Genomic DNA, 17477 nt, shown 5'->3' with positions numbered 1-17477 from the left:
CTGACAGGCATAAGTACTGCAATACCCAAACACACCCAGTATGCTACAAAGACAGCCAGAGAAGGTAGCTACAGCGGATGGCCTGATACAGCAAGTCATACCCCACAGGAACTTGCAGAGGCTGGTTTCTTTTATGCAGGTTAGTTTTTATGTGTTTTCTAGGCATAATTTTCTTTACTTCTAACATTTTATACAAGAAAAAAGGTACTTTTGAAAGCAAGTGAAGTATTTATAATTCTCTTTCAGCATTAGCTGTCTGTTGACCTGAATGATCTATGTTTTTGTTTTATCTGTTTTCAGGATTTGGGGATTGTGTCCGCTGCTTTTACTGTGGCATAGGTAAGTTGAAATTTTCTGCTTGTTCTAGCCAGGTTTCTCGACTTTGAGAACCTGGTTTTTATGTTGGTGATGTACAGGGAGGGCAGCATCAAATGCGTGATGCCATATCAATAAGTTTGGAAAGAGCTATTTGATTAATCCCCCGCCACAAGTGGTGGGGGGTTATAGGAATGGTCTCCATCCGTCCTTCCATCTTTCCGTCCTTCCGTCCATCTGTCCGTCCGTAACACTTTCGTGTCCGGTCCATATCTCCTAAACCCTTTGAAGGATTCAGGCTGTCTAGCGTCCCTAAAATTCCTACTTTTTCCTATTTTTTTTCAATTTGGCTAAAATTCCTATTTTTTTTAAAAAAATCAAAGGAAATTCCTAAAAAGGCCCTATTTTTTCACAAAGATTCCTAATTTTTTAACTTTTTTGCAATGATCAAAAAGAGAAAATGTTTTAAATGTTGTTTAAAAGTTCTTCTAATTCAGAAAAAAACAATTTAGCACAGTTCAGAACAGTGGAAAGCTAGGAGACGTCTTTTCTGTAAATAAAGCACTATTTCTGAGTTACTTTTATGTCAATCACATAAGATAAGCACATTACATGGTCTTTAAAGTCCATATTTTGATTTGAAAATTCCTAAATTTAGCCCTAAAATTTCCTTAAAATTGTACCAAATTCCTAATTTTAGCCCTATTTTTTTGTACAAATTGCCCTAAAATTAGCCCTAATTTTTTGTCGGGGTATGCTAGACAGCCTGAGGATTTTCATGAAACTTGAGTCAAATGATCACCTCATCAAGACCATGTGCAGAACACATGAGTCAGCCATGTTGGCTCAAGGTCAAGGTCACAACCCAAAGTCAAAGGTTTTAGCCTTCCATTTCAAGTCCGCTCTGTATCTCCTAAACCCCTTCAAGGAATTTTATAAAACTTGGGTCAAATGATCACCTCATCAAGAGGATATGCAGAACTCATGGGTCAGCCATGCCCGCTCAAAGTCAAGGTCACAACTTAGGGTTAAAGGTTTGAGCCTTCCATTTTGTGTCTGCTCTGTATCTCCTAAACCCTTGAAGGATTTTCATGAAACTTGGGTCAAATGATCACCTCATCAAGACAATGTGCAGAACTAATGAGTCAGCCATGTTGGCTCAAGGTCAAGGTCACAACTCAGGGTCAAAGGTTTGAGCCTTCCATTTTGTGTCCCCTCTGTATCTCCTAAACACCTTGAAGGATTTTCATGAAACCTAGGTCAAATGATCACCTCATCAAGACGATGTGAAGAACTCACTAGTTAGCCATGCCGACTCAAGGTCAAGGTCAAGGTCACAAAGGTTTGAGCCTTCCATTTTGTGTCAACACTGTATCTCCTAAACACCTTGAATGATTTTCATTAAACTTGGGTCAAATGATTACCACGTCAAGAACTCATGATTGAGCTATGTCAACTCAAGGTCACAGTCACAACTCAAGGTCAAAGGTTTGAGCTCTATATCTCCTAAACCCCTTGAAGGATTTTCATGAAACTTTGGTCAAATGATCACCTTATCAAGATGATGTGCAGAATTCATGAGTCAGTCATGTCAGTTCAAGGTCAAGGTCACAGCTCAATGTCAAAGGTTTACCCTTTCACTATCCATAACAGTGGTGGGGGATTTAGCTGTCTTTCAGACTGCCTTGTTGAAACTTGGATTTTCTATATCATATTGTTAGATTATGCTTTGGATTAAATACATGGTCAATGTAATCAAGGTCATCATTACTAAAAAAAAAAAACAAGAAAAAAAAACAGATTCTGCTCAATAGGAAGCATACAGAAAAACCACAGTTGGGATTGTGTATAGGATCAGTGGGGATAAAGTTGTTGTTACTATAATTATGAAATTTGTAGAGAATTGTAGTATTTGTGGAATTTCTGTCATATTCATTACTGTTCACAATGCACCTGTATTAATGAAAAAATACACAATTGTGTTTTGAAAGCTTTCAAACCAATTTTTAAATTGTGACACTTTAGTTAGCAACATTGTATTTTTGTTTATGTGAATTTCTGTTTACAGCATTCATGTCTATACCTTGGATTCAAACTCATTTTTGCAGTTGACATCAACATACATGATATTTTTTCATATGTTTGCATCTGTTACTTTTCTTCTTTCTTAGGTTGTTGCCAAAAAAATCAGTTTTGTCATTTACTCATGTGTTTTCATTTTTCTTTATTGAATTTTATAGTTTTCAGTAATAGCTATCATTTGATGATAATTTCAAGTTGCATGGTATTTTGATAATATTATGAACATTTATATAGTTTTAAATACCAGAAAAAGCCACTACACCACTGGATATGTCTTCTTAGGCACATTCTTTTCTGTCAACATTTTAATTTTACCTACAGGTTGATCCGATTCTTGGACATGCACGCACAGAACAGATTTCAAGTGGATGGTTAATTTTGTTATTTTTATCAACTCTTATGTACATATTTATGAATGATCAATGGCAATTTTGTTTTTCAACCAGGAATTTCGGTTTTATTAATGTTGATACAGCATTATTTTGTTATCATAGAAGTTCCTTTTCAGGCATTTGAGTGATGCTTTGTTTGTACATGTAGGTTAAAATTATGATTTGTCTGTGAATTCAGAATACTGTTGTGGTAAGGAATTAATACATTTGTTTTTGTACAACATTATGTCTAATGTTTTACTTGAGTCATTCATATTCTAAGGATATAAAACAGCCAGGCTTAATCTGACACTAATTGTATTCAAAATATGACATTAATTGTATTCAACTGTTTAGGTTTACGTCACTGGACCAAAGATGATAATCCATGGATAGAGCATGCCCGCTGGTCTCGTAACTGTGTGTTTGTAAAACAGAAGAAAGGGGAGGAGTTTGTCAACCTCGTCCAACTTGCTGTTCAGTACTCCCAAGACGTAAGTTATAATAACTCATTTAGAGTTTAAGATTTTGTATTTAATGGTGAAATAACAATGTATCTTTCATTTATCATATATGATTAGATAAATACAATATTTTAATAAGTACTTTGTTGCAGTGGCAGTAAATATTGATTACCAGAGAACTATGTATCTGTTTTCTTTAGTTTTTATATGAGGGTTTCTGACAGCTCTTGCTACAGTCATTGAACTTTTTTTACACTATTATTTTGCCTTTATCTCTCATGAAACATTACTATTATCAGTAACGTGATTGCAATAGATAAAGAAAAGTGGATACTGCGGTCCAGTGGTAACACTGACTGCAAAACTAACGGTCATGGCTTCTGGCCCCCAACTCTTTCAGCTAAGATTACTATCATTTGAATAAAAGTCCTGTGTATGGGTGTTTACACCTGGAATACTAAGAATCTGGGAAGCTTCTGGAATTAGAGCATTTTCACAATCCTTCCACTAATTTTACGAAAAGGCTTTTGAAGGATTTGCTCATATGTGTTTCATGTGTCAACTATAAATAAGCTTAAAAAGCATAGATAAGCACTCAGACAGTTATTTCTATACCATTTTATACAATAATTGATAGGTCTGTAACAATAGGGCAATATAAGTACCAGGTACAAAACATACTTCTTTATTCCATGACATTTGATTTTTACAATGCAACTGAAAGGTCAGCAGTTATGCCAGTGCTTGCTATTTTTTTCCAAGTTGGCCAGTTTATTTTATTTACACAAAATTATATTTTTTTTGAGAATTTCAAAAGCAGTCATAAAATGAACTGTCAATAAACATTTGTCTTTACAATGGCTTAGTAATAGTTCCCCAATGTGTCAAATTTCCTCTTGGTCAGCAGCCTTGGGCCAAATGACACATAAATTATAGAATTTATTACAAGGCTATTTTGGAAACACATGTTTATTAATCAACATTACAATATGCTTTTAATTATATGTATTTCAGAATGAAGCTCAGTCCAACAGTAGTGGTAAGTGAATTGGGCATCCCAACGTACTTGCCAGATATTTTGTGGTGAAAATTGATAGTTGCATTTTTAGAATATTGAATTTTCTTTTTTCTGGTTAGTCATTAAACTTTAGTGGAAATATGTTGCATTCAGAGAATTCAGTTGTATTTTATAATAAATGTAGTTAAAGTATTCACATGTTTAGTGTTTCAGATCATTTCAAATTGTTGTTATTTGCCTTCAGTCAATTCAGGTTTTCACTAATTCTCTGTAAAACTTAACTATGTATTTGTAGAATTGTACATTAAGTCAAAGCAGGCAACCAGTAGCCAGTACAGTGTGCAAAGAGAACCATGCTTTCTGATGCTATACTGAGTGTTTTGGAGATGGGTTACCAGCCTAGAATAATGTGTGCTAAATATGAAGGTTTGAAAGTGCCTTTGGTCATAACCTGAATATGTGTCTTCATGAACAATGGTCCAGTATTGGTCATATTGACTTAGGCATGCAGTGAATGAAAATATATCTATATTTTTTGCTGCAAGGAGAAAGTCGTGCAAACTGGTAACTCTTCCACTGGGTTTTATGTGGTTTGAAATTGCCAGTTATGTTCTATTAAATCTGTACAATTTCAGCAGGGAACCAGTTACCAGCACAAGAAGTAGAGAGAATTTTGCTCTCTGATGCTGCACAGAGTGTGTTAGAGATGGGGTACCAGCCTAGAATTATAAAGAAGGCTATAGAACAGATATTACGACAAGATGGTATGTTCTACCTATAAAACAAGGCATTTATAAATATTTGTCTTGACTTTGTTTTGTATGGTTATGGTGCTTAGACTTAGTGGCTTACTTCTCAGAAAACTATAATGCTGTTTTATCATTCTTTTGTATTAAGTGCATTCTCTGTGTTGTCCACCATTAATTTTGAGGAAATATCCATCTAGCTAAACTTCAGGACTTCTATTGTCACTGTTTATCTGAACATACAATATACCATACTGTTATGTTTACTAACTGTCATCGTGGTCTTGAGGTTCTGATTCAGCATTTTCAGATGTGCCTTTTACATAAATTTCATAATTTTGTTTACTGTACTAAACAAAATTTAATGAAAGTACAGGATTGTATGCTCAGTGCATATTAGGGTCATTAATTCAGATAAGATTGGATGTTTGGTAGTCAGTTTAATAGTTATAACAATGGTACTGAGTTGACTGGTCAAAACATGAATGGACTGAATCAAGCTAAGAATGCCATTTTTTTGCCTGGTTGCTTTCTATGCTTCTAATGTACCTCCTCATAGATTTTATTGAACATTGAAAGGGATTGTCAATGATTTAGGTAATTCAAAGATCACAGCTCAGTTCTTGATGGAGAAGGTATTAGAGATCGAAGAAGCAGAGAATCCACCACAAGCTACAGCAGCTCCTGCGCAAGCACATGCCCCTCCTGAAGCAGCTGCTGCACAACCACCAGCGAAACCTCCACCTCAGACAACTAAACCTGAAGCTGCAAAAGCTCCAGAGGGTGCTACTGTTCAATCTAATACAGAAAAGACAAAAGACCAAGACAAAAAAGGGAAAGCTTCAATCGAAAACAAAGGTATTTATTTTTAGATCATGTTCTACCATTTTGTGCACATTTATGTATTCTACTTAACAGAGGGAAATAGGTAAAAACAAGTGGGAATGTGAGTTTATCACTTGGTTTAGAGTCAGATGGGAGTTTTGGAACCTTTTCCCCAGGCGCCTGGGCCCCTTCCCTTTTTATTTATTATTGATCAACACAGATGGGAATTAGTGTAGTTGCAAAATGGAAAATTTAGAAAACTTTAAAATGTACCTGTTAGATTTAGATAGTTGTGGCCACCTGTAGTGTAGTTTATATAGAAGATTGTAGTTCTAGTTCCATTTTGCAAAGTTTGGGTTAAGTGGTTGAAAATCTTGGGTGAAACTTTGCACAAGTACTTTGACTATTTGATTAAATGGATGCATTGACTAATTGATTAAATGGATGCACCTTGTTTTGATATAGAACAGGACTTGTAATTATGACATACTTTCTCTTTTTAGATATATTGTGTTCTGCATACACAGTAAAACATTATTTGATAGAAGGATTACAAACTTAATTTTTTTGTTATAGGATTAAATGTGCAAGACTTGCTTTTTTTACATGTAAATATTTCTGTTTTAGTGCACAATCTACTTTTGGTAGATGAGCTCAATAAACTTGAAGTCATGGCATAATCATTTGTCGGAATATCTTAGAATAAAGCTTGGACCAAGCATACCAAAGGAAAATCATGCATATAATTGACAGCCCTTGTGTACATCTATAAAAGTGACTTCTTTCTTTGTAAAGTTAAATATGATAACAAAAATGTTGACATGTGATCTAATTCCATGTATTTCAGATCAGCTTTGATTTTGCATATCTCTTGAATTACGCAAAATTCTTAAAAAATAAGCACACAAGCCTTTATATCTTATTTGGCAATATGATTGAAAATATGTTATATTACATATCTTAAAAAGTTTTTTTTAATTCTACATTATAGAAAAAATTCTGTATGTGAAAATGTCATTACAGTTGTGATTTTCTCATAGACTGCTATTGTGAAAGTCTGTTTTAAGTCCAAAATTTTCAAATCACTATCAGTATAGCACAAAATCACATGGGCTCCTGTTTTTTTTTTTTGTTTTTTTTTTTCATTCCTCAAATTTTCTCATTTTAAAAAATCAGGGTTTAATAAAATTCTACACAATTCATGTTGTTCTCCAATTACATTGTGTTTTAAGTAGTGTAATTTCTACACTGTAGAAAAAAAAATATCTGCTTAATAAAGATAAAAAAGAATATAATTCCTATTATCTGTCAGTGGTTGTTATAGAAATTTTGTGTGTCACTACTATACCATTGTATGACAGTAGTAATTTCATAGGCTTTTTTGTGCAAAATAAAGTGATATTTTTCTTTCCTTGAATTACACTTACCCTTTTAATTTGGAAGATAGGCTGTAAGTGCAAGTATCACAGTTGAATGGGCGAAAAGACTGGGTGCTAGTATCAATTGGATGGAGAGAAAGACTGTGGGTGCTAGTTCAGTTGAATGGACAGAAAGACTGCTGTAAGTGCTAGTTCCAGTTGAATAGAAAGAAAGACTGGGTGCTAGTTCCAGTTGAATGGGGAGAAAGACTGTTAGTTTCAATTAAAAGGAAAGAAAGACATTGGGTGCCAGTTCCAGTTTAATGGGACATAAAGACTGCTGTGAGTGCTAGTTCCAATTATATGGGAAGAAAGACTGTGGGTGCTAGTTTCAGTTGAATGGGAAGAATAAACTGGGTGCTAGTTCCAGTTGAATGGGAAGAAAGACTGGGTGCTAGTTTCAGTTGAATGGGAAGAAAGACTGTTAGTTTCAATGGAATGGGAAGAAAGACAGTGGGTGCCAGTTCCTGTTGAATGGGAAGAAAGACTGTGGGTGCTAGTTTCTGTTGAATGGACAGAAAGACTGCTGTGAGTGCTAGTTGAATGGGAAGAAAGACTTTGGGTGCTAGTTTCAGATGAATGGGAAGAAAAAAATGTGAGTGCTAGTTCCAGTTGGAAGGGAAGAAAGACTGTGTGTGGTAGTTCCAGTTGAATGGGAAGAAAAACTGTGGGAGGTAGTTTCAGTTGAACTGGAAGAAAGACTGAGTGCTAGTTTCAGTTGAATGGACAGAAAGACTGGGTGCTAGTTCCAGTTGAATGGGAAGAAAGACTGTGGGTGCTATCCAGTTGAATGGGGAGAAAGACTGGGTGCTAGTTCCGGCGAATTCTTCATGTGAGGGAAGCTGTCCAGCTGGCTTATGGAAGGTCGGTGGTTCTACCCAGGTGCTCGCTTGTGATGAAATAATGCCTGGAGGGGCAACTAGGGTCTTCCTCCACTACCAAAGCTGGAAAGTTGCCATATGACCTATACTTTTGTCAGGGAGACGTTAAGCCCAACAAAATAAATAAATAGTTCTGGTTGAATGGGAAGAAAGACTGTGGGTGCTAGTTCCAGTTGAATGGGAAGAAAGACTGTGGTTGCTAGTTTCAGTTCAATGGACGAAAAGACCGGGTGCTAGTTCCTGTTGAATGGGAAGAAAGAGTGTGGGTGCTAGTTTCTGTTGAATGGGAAGAAAGGCTGTAGGTGCTAGTTTCAATTGAATGGGAATAAAAAAATGTAGGTGCTTGTTCCAGTTGAATGGGAAGAAAGACTGTGGGTGCTAGTTCCAGTTGAATGGGAAGAAAGACTGGATGCTAGTTTCACAGAGCTCGCACAGACCTGGAAATATGGAAATATCATGGAATTTCGAAAAGATAGATTTTATCATGAAAATATCATTGAAATCCCAAACAGATCATGGAAAATTAAGAAATTGCCTTGAAAAATTCTCTCAAGCAGTGTATTTCACGAGAAAGTTTTTAAAGATTGAGAATCAAAGGTCGTTTGTTGATTACAGATGTCTGAACTTGTGTTTTCGCTAAGTACGAATAGTTTTGAGTACGAACGTGTGACTCGCGCGGCGTATTTTACCACGACACCAGCTGTTGCTAGACAATATTTCTGGTGAATGGCAGCACCCACGGCAAGCGTGAAATATGTGTAAATTTAAAGGAAACTGTAAATTTAATTACGAATGGTGTCGGAAGGAACACTATAAAGCGTGGTTGAAACCATTCAAGGCCGATCTTAACAAAGCATTGTGAACTGTTTGTGACTCTATCATAAATTTATCAGATATGGGTGAGCCAGCAATAAAGTCACACATGAAAGGCACGACCCATGAAAGAAACTTTGACGAACATAAAAATAGTGCTTCTTCTGATGTTTGTTATTTAATATTTAGTTGTATGCAATAATTTGCCTTAATGTCATGTGATACATTACCGTATCATGGAAAATCACTGAAGATCATAGAAATATCATGGAAATTGAGTAACAGAATTCTGTATGAATCCTGTTTCAGTTGAATGGACAGAAATACTGCTGTAGTGCTAGTTCAGTTGAATGGGCAGAAAGACTGCTGTAAGTGCTAGTATCAGCTGAATTGGAAGAAAGACTGAATGTTTGTATCCATTGAATTGGAAGAAAGACAGTGAGTGCTAGTTGAGTGCTAATATCAGTTGAATGGGAAGAAAGACTGAGTGCTAGATCCAGCTGAATGGGCAGAAAGACTGAATGGCCAGTTCCAGTTGAATGGGGAAAAAAGGCTGTGGGTACTAGTTTCAGTTGAATGGGCAGAAATTATCAGTTGAATGGGCAGGAAGACTGTGAGTGCTAGTATCAGTTAAATAGGAAGAAAGACAGCAAGTGGTAGTTCCAGTTGAATGGGAAGAAAGACTGTGATTGCTAGCTCCAGGTGAATGGGCAGAAAGACCAAATGGCCAGTTCCAGTTGAATGGATAGAAAGAGTTTAGACTGTAGGTACTAGTTTCAGTTGAATGGGCACAAAGACTGTGAGTGCTAGTAAGAGTTGAATTGGAAGAAAGACTGGGTTCTAGTATCAGTTGTCTGGACAGAAAGACTGTGATTGCTAGTTTCAGTTGAATGGTCAGAAAGACTGCTGTGAGTGCTAGTTTCAGTTGAAACTGTCTATTTATTTATTTTTTGTTTGATTTTCTTAAGTACTGTTTAAGGAAAACAAATTAAGTTCATAACCTAGCATTAATACATGTGTATGGAATGGCACACATTTTAATTTTATTAAGCCTGTATCTGTGTATTACTAATAGTCATGTTATCATTATAGACAAAAAGGAGTTAACTCCTCTTTAAAAGAGGTTGAAGATCTAATGTACTGTAAATTTTATTTATTTACAAATATAAGGCATATTTCTAAAATTATTCTTATGTTATAGATAAAAAAGAGGGCAACACCAACTCTGTTCCTAAGGAAGATGAAGGTATAGTGTTTTGTAATCTGGAATATTGTGTTAGAGCTTAATGTTTATTACTTACCTTTCACTATAACACTAGCGGCTGTAAAGGCAGATTTTTTTACACAATGGAGACATCACATTAACAGAATCTTGGGATATGTGACATTCTAGATTATAACACAATTTCCTTGTAGAACGCAAAGTGTACAAGAAGTAGCTGATTCTTTTAAACTGTTTTTATTTATATTTAAAATTATGCCTAATACATACAAATTTTAGTAATTCGTTCAGTTTATTTCGATAGTCTCTCCTGATAGTTCTTTACCTGGCAAAGAACATTAGACTGTCATTTTGTATATTAACTTTCGAATTGAGGTGTCCATGGTTGAATGTTTAAGTTCACTGACTTCGAATCACTTGCTCCACAGCAGTGTGGGTTCAAAATCTCACTTTGGTTGTACACTGGCGAGATATGAAAATGCAGCATACATATGCCTGAATATATTTTTACTACAAAAAGCATCAGCTTGAAATGTTCAACACATACACATCTCAATACTCTATTCCCATTGTGTTAATTTTTCGGTCTGTTGTGCTGATTAAATTTGAACACAATGGCTATAGAGTATCGAGGTATGTATGTGTTGAACATTTCAAGGTGATGCTTTTTGTAGAAAAAATATATTCAGGCATATGTTTGTTGCATTTTCTTATCTCTTCAGTGTAGAATTCTTCATGCCAGGAAGTCGCCAAACTTACTTATGAATTGTTGGGTGTTCTACCAAAGTTCCCACATAGGCCTAAAACAATGCCTAGAGGGTTTGTACTATCAGAAAACTGGAAAAGTCACCATATGACCTAAATTATTTCAGTATATATGACTCTAAATGGAACAAAAATAGTGTTTCTAATAAAGAGTTACTCTTAGATTGTTGAGATAAAAGTGGAACTGTTATCATGTGTAAAAAAATTTGCTTTTACAGTCACATCAACCCTTTAGTCATCACAGAGCCTTTTAACTTTCTTTTATATTCATTAAACATGTATTGACCTTCCTGAAACATACAAAGATATAACAGTTTTAAACTTAAATTGTTGTAATACTTCTTTTCTTTCAACAAATATATTCCATGTAATAACTTTCTCTACTGTAGAGCTGATATAAGGCTGCTTTCAGAATGCATGTATTTCCTGACCTAGCACCTCTATGAAATACACAGCAAACTGGATTACAGGGGAGGGTGATGGGTTGAAATCATTTTACAGTTGGTCTGTCCTAAGCAATTTGTGTCCCAAACTTCTTTCTTAGTTTTTAAGGAATTCCAGTGAAACTTCATACATACGATCACCATGAAGTGTAGATTTGTGTGTCATTGTTTAGGAATATTGGACACAGAAGAGATGTGTAAGCTTTCTGTCAGGGATATGTCTAGTTTGTTTCTGGATTTAAATAGCACTAACAATTTGGAACACACCAGTAGAACATAATTTAACATTAGTACTCTAACAAGATAATACCATGTAAAAACTATATTTAAATTAATTATAATGCAATATTAGTTTTGCTGCATATACAAATCATTGATTGCTTAAGTAAATTGATGTTGTTTACTATTGCTCGTTTGTATTTAACTTTGTATTTCAGTTAAACTTAGTTTGATTTCATTTGTGTGTGACTGGCATGTAAATAAAAGTCACTGCATATATGTTAAAATGTATACTTCTGGCAGCATATTTTTATTGCCTGCAGTTGAAGGGGCAGAAACAGTTGAACTGAAACGTTTGCAGAATGGTGCTGGGCATCATTGATATTGGGAACACTTGTTTGTTTGTTTTTTTTTTTTTGTATCCTTTTATTTAAAAAAAAAAAAAAAGTACTATGAAAGCATAATATCTCTGGATTATGACAAGGAAATTTTAAATCTGATGATTTGTAGATATTGTTTCAGACAAAAACTTTATCTGAATGATTCTCTTTCCTTATATCTGAATGAGTCTCTTCACCCTGAAATGTTTTGTATGCAGTTGTTCTCATCTTGCAGATTGAAAATTACCATTATCTATCGCTAGAATATGTATAGATTTAGGAATACTAATTGGATGAAAATGCATGATGCATGCAACATAATTAAGAAATAATGTATAGAAAAACCATGTTTTAACATTATTAATACACGGAAAGAAGTTATACGTCCGCGGAATGATTTCACGAGGGCGTAGCTTTAGTACATACTCAATTTTGTTTTTTTCTGTAACTGGACTCTTTGATATACAGCAGTCACACTTTATAGGATAATTTTCTGTGTTAAATAGATGTTGCAGTTTATTCTTGGGATCAGTTAACAAAAGGTCACGGTCAAAGTAACCATGAGGTCAAAAACAATTTTTGTGAATAACTACAGAAACCTTCAGTCTGTGTCTGTCAAATTCATATCAATATTAGAACTTAACTTAGTGGGTAGTTATCATACCCGGTTTCCCCCAAAAAAGTTACCATGGGACAAACATATTTTCTTACTTACAGCAAATAGCAATCAAAGAAGAGAGTGAGCAACTAATTAAGTGGAAACTGTTTGAAGTGTGTCTGGTCTATACAGTCTTCATTGTATACCTGTAATGCATACAGATAATACATGTGCACTGGTGATGAAAAAATGCCACATTTGTCACAGTGAGAATATGTCCAATTTCTTGTTTCACTGCAATTCAAAAATGTCCAGTTTATGCTTCTCTTACAATGTGACAATGTAATATTTTTATGCCCCCAGCATCTACTGATGCGGGAGGCATATAGTGATTGTCCTGTCCGTTCGTTTGTTCGTCCATCTGTACGAGGTTAACCAAATTGGACTGTTTCGTCTAGCATTAATAGTCCCCTTACTAGAATGACTTGTTACTAATGCAGATGTAACCTGTGACCATTCCTCATCTTCAGACATCACCTGACCTCAGTTTGACCTTGACCTCATTTTGGACTTCGGTTGCTTTATATGGGCCATCTCTTGGTTAACCAAATGGGACCGTTTCGTCTAGCATCAATACCCCTTACAAGAATGAATTGATACTAATACAGATGTACAGTCTAACCGGTCTTAAGCAGCCAGCCAGGGGAAGCAGACAATTTGGCCGCTTAAGTCAGGTGACCGCCGATCGGAGGTGCAGCCAGTATATGTATTTTTCAGACTTCTGTCCTGACCATTTTAACATTTAGGCCGTTTTTTTCTTTTTCGGTTTTCTATTATTATTTTACCAGGATACATTGATGTGGATTTGCCTTCGCAATACGCATGGTCTTCTTAGCAATCTAAACTCTGGCGTGTTTTTTTTTTTTTTTTTTTAAGAAAAAATACAATTGTGAGTTTTCTGCAGTTAGAAAGTATCAGATCTGTTGCAATGAGAACATAGTATTACATAATCTTTGGGTCTCCTGCAAGATGAAAATACCAAATTTGTTGTGAAGAGAAAATATGTAATCTGTGGGTCTCCTGTGATGAGAAATTTTTAAATTTATAGTTTTTATGTGGTCAGAAATTGTCTATTTTGTTGGGTTGGAAAAATGTTAAATTCAGGAATCTTTTGGCAGTAGAAATCTCAAATTGTTGGTTCTCTCAGATGAGAAAATGTAAAATTTATGACAAAATGCCAAATTAACTAACCATTTTATTTATTACAGCAGCATCCCAGGATCCTAAAGCAATCAAAGCCGAGAATGAGCAATTGAAGGAGCAGACACTGTGTAAAGTTTGCCTAGACAATACTGTTTGTATTGTATGTCTGCCATGCGGCCATCTTGTTACTTGTGCTGATTGTGCGCCAGCAATGAGGAAATGTCCAATTTGTCGAGCTCTTGTCAAAGGCACAGTTTTGGCTTATGAATGCCTAAGTTTTATGTTTATTTTTTACAGCAGCATCACAGGATCCTAAAGCAATCAAAGCAGAGAATGAGCAATTGAAGGAGCAGACACTGTGTAAAGTTTGCCTGGATAATACAGTCTGCATTGTATTTCTGCCATGCGGCCATCTTGTAACATGTGCTGATTGTGCGCCAGCAATGAGGAAATGTCCAATATGTCGAGCTCTTGTCAAAGGCACAGTTAGAACATACATGTCCTAAATCTCTGGTTGTATAATGTAACATTTGCTCAACTGCTAAGTCTAACATTTACAGATGATATTTACATATAAACAAAATCAGACATAGGCACAGTAATAAAAGAACATTAAAAAGAAATGTGAGTATAAAAAATCTGCTCTGGTTGTTACAACCAAATTTCTTGTTATCAAACTATTTTTTCCATATTCTGGTGTAATTGTACAAGGGTTGCAAATGATGTGGGGAATATTTTCTTCTTTTTTATATGTTTTTAAGGCAGAAAATATTTATATAACACTAGGCATATATCAGCAAAGATGGATATATTTTTGATAGACTACAGCCAACCTTCCCAGTCTAACATGTGCAAATTCAGAAATTAGTCCTCTTACAATATTCCAGTTGGAGACTGCATCTATGATCAGTTTCACATATTTGGAATTTGCCTTTTAGATATAATGTATTATATCCTGTTGTACTTTCTGTAAGGAATTTCATACTTTTGCTCAATTGATCTGTGACTTTCTTGCTACCACTGCTGCATTTGGTCAAAAGTTAAAGAAATATTTATACAATTCAAAATGTTGTTAATTGCTGCAGACTTTTATAAATCTTTTAAACTTGATAATAAGTGTTCAAATATCTTTAGCCGGTATTTGCATTGTCCTCAGCAGCTTTATAAGGGTATGGTATTAATATTGAAGAGAACTTCACTCAACTTGGGGTATATGAAAATGAATGACCAAAGTTCTGTGTGTTGTATGAAATTTAGTTAAATGATAGTATGTTTTAAAGGAGAAGAATGGTAAGGTTGGGGGAGTGGGGTATTGGGGTGATTACTAAAGTATTGTACTTTGTGGGAAATTTAGTTAAATGACAGTATATTTGAAAGGAGAAGAATAGGGAGTGGTGAACAACTATAGTATTATATTTTGTGAGGAAAATAGTTAAGATGACAGTATGTTTTGGTGAAATGATATGTAACCTTTTAGCCTTTTTGTATTAAACCCTTGTAAAACAGACTTAGTAATTTTGATTGATCTGGCACCAGCAACTTTTAAGAATTTTGGTTTCAGACTTCTGTAGCCTTCTTTTTTGAAGTTGTAATACTTACTTTTTGAAGAGGGAAATGGGGGTGGGGTTTAAATCACACCAATACAATGTGTAGTCTATCCTGTATGTGAAAATCAAAGGGGCTAGGTTCTTAATTTGACTTAAATATAATTTAGATTGTATTGACCTGAAGAAAAATCATTATAGTTTGGCTACAATAAATGGTCACCATTTTATTTCTTTGAATAAATCAGTACTTCGTGTAAAGGCTAGTAATAAATAAAGGCTAGTTTTTTTTATAAAACCATGTACTACATATTCTCTGCTTTGTATAAAGTCAGTTCTACATTTGGACTGGATCTTAGAAAACCAGGTACTATGTTAGGACCACTTTGTACAAAGCAAGGACAGCTTTGTAGAAAGACGGGTACTACATTATATCTGGTTTGTATAAACCTAGGTACTATATTAGGACTGCTTTTGTAAAGCCAGAATCTGTTTATATAAAACCAGGTAGTACATTAGTATTACTTGTATAAAGCTGGGACAAGTTTTTTATAAAACCAGGGGCTATACATTAGTTCTTATAATTCTTGCGTGAATTCCTCAAAATGATCTTTTTCAATGTATGTCACAAATCAATAGATATCAAAATGCTATGCCACAGATTCTTTGATCAGAAGCAATATTTGTATTACAGTTACAAACTGTGCAATATATATGAATGAATTTGATATTACAGAGTGGAAATTTGGTGTGCTTCAAATATTTCTTGGACTTAAATAATGGAATGTTGAGGTTAGCAAATTTCAGTTCCAGAGTTTACAGGGTTTTTTTTAATGACAACATTTAAAACTTACTTCCTGCTTGTATAAAGATTTTTGATATTTTTCAGTTCATTGCAGTACAAATTTTTTTAAATAAATACTATTCTCACATTTTTCATCTCGTGAATCTTATGTTCTTGTCAGTTAATTCATATTTAACTAATTTCAGTTTTTATTCTTCCAGTTTAACAATTTAATCTATAAGAAGTGGTTTTAAGCCGTTCAGAACTGCTTTTTACTAGTTTACTTTGAAATTTTGATCAAGTTTGATAATTTGTAGGCAAGTACAATGTTGATTTTTTGTATCTTTGTTAAAACTGTCACCAGCATGACATTGTTTCCTCACAGGGATAAATTCTGTTTGTCTATATCAAGTTAAAAGCAAAGCCGAGGGCACTTTGCCAATATACATTAATATAAAAATGATGTCCTGCAAAAATATGACACATTATGTATGTCACATTTCTACCTAAACAAAATTAGACAGAAACATTTTTAAAAAGAATATTTATTCAAAAGAGTATTAAGCCAGTAGTGTATAAAATTAAATTGAACATTCTACATATAGGTAGCCTCTAAGTAAATGAAGCAACAATCAGATTACTTATGCTACTGTTGAAAAACGGTGTTAAACCCAAAACAGACAAAGATTACTCGTGCATGTACATTTGTCACGGGAGGGGATCCACCATATGTATTCCCAAATGGGCACCGCTTAAATTCATATGTTGTGCTTCCGGTAGTACATATGTGGTAAACATTTCGCAGAAAAACAGGTGAGGTTTTTATTTGTGATTGAATTTTGCGGAAATGACATTGTTTTGCCAAAAAATTGCGATGCAGTGCAACCGAGTATACATTAACTAACACGTAAGTGCATTTACCTTACCTGTATTTGTAGAAATGACAGAGAAAAACTTATCCTCCGTGAAGCGGTATGACTGAAAATTAGCAACATTTTTATCAAGAGATGGAAATACGTTGTAATTGCCCTGCGTTTGCTTAAATTTTGCCCTCGAAACCTTCCGTATGCAAAACCCCACCCAGAAAAAGAAAATTATGGTGATTAATTTGCTAGAAAAATGTTTTGGGGCGAAAAACCGAATGGGATACATATGTTATGCATGGGCTACATATGTGGTGCATTAGACTTTTTAGAACTCCACAGATCTTGAGCTTAAATGGTACCTGGGTAAAGAAACAAACTGGAAATACTTGCCAAGTATATGTCACATTATTCCAAAAATTATATACATGTATATTAAAGGGATAACATATTAGAAACGAGCACAGCTTTAAGCTTACATATGATGTTGTAGAACATTTCCACTAAGGAGTCAACGCATCTC

At 34.7% G+C, this 17477-nt stretch overlaps 1 protein-coding gene across 1 annotated transcript; it reads left to right on the top strand.

Annotated features, from left to right (window-relative positions):
- Nucleotides 1-12: 12 nt before the first annotated feature.
- Nucleotides 13-17049, top strand: LOC123552235 (death-associated inhibitor of apoptosis 2-like; the record flags this gene model as incomplete). The annotated part of the gene is made up of 8 exons (XM_053532440.1): nucleotides 13-139; nucleotides 301-339; nucleotides 3126-3262; nucleotides 4247-4271; nucleotides 4886-5014; nucleotides 5594-5854; nucleotides 10135-10179; nucleotides 14061-17049. Coding segments are annotated over 8 exons (972 nt in total), but the record flags the coding sequence as incomplete, so codon positions are not given.
- Between the last annotated feature and the right edge of the window lie 428 nt (nucleotides 17050-17477).

This window comes from Mercenaria mercenaria, unplaced genomic scaffold (assembly GCF_021730395.1).
Source record: "Mercenaria mercenaria strain notata unplaced genomic scaffold, MADL_Memer_1 contig_125, whole genome shotgun sequence".
Lineage (NCBI taxonomy): Eukaryota > Metazoa > Mollusca > Bivalvia > Venerida > Veneridae > Mercenaria > Mercenaria mercenaria.
The sequence above is the reverse complement of the archived record's forward strand: the minus strand, read 5'-3'. Positions and strand labels throughout refer to the sequence as shown.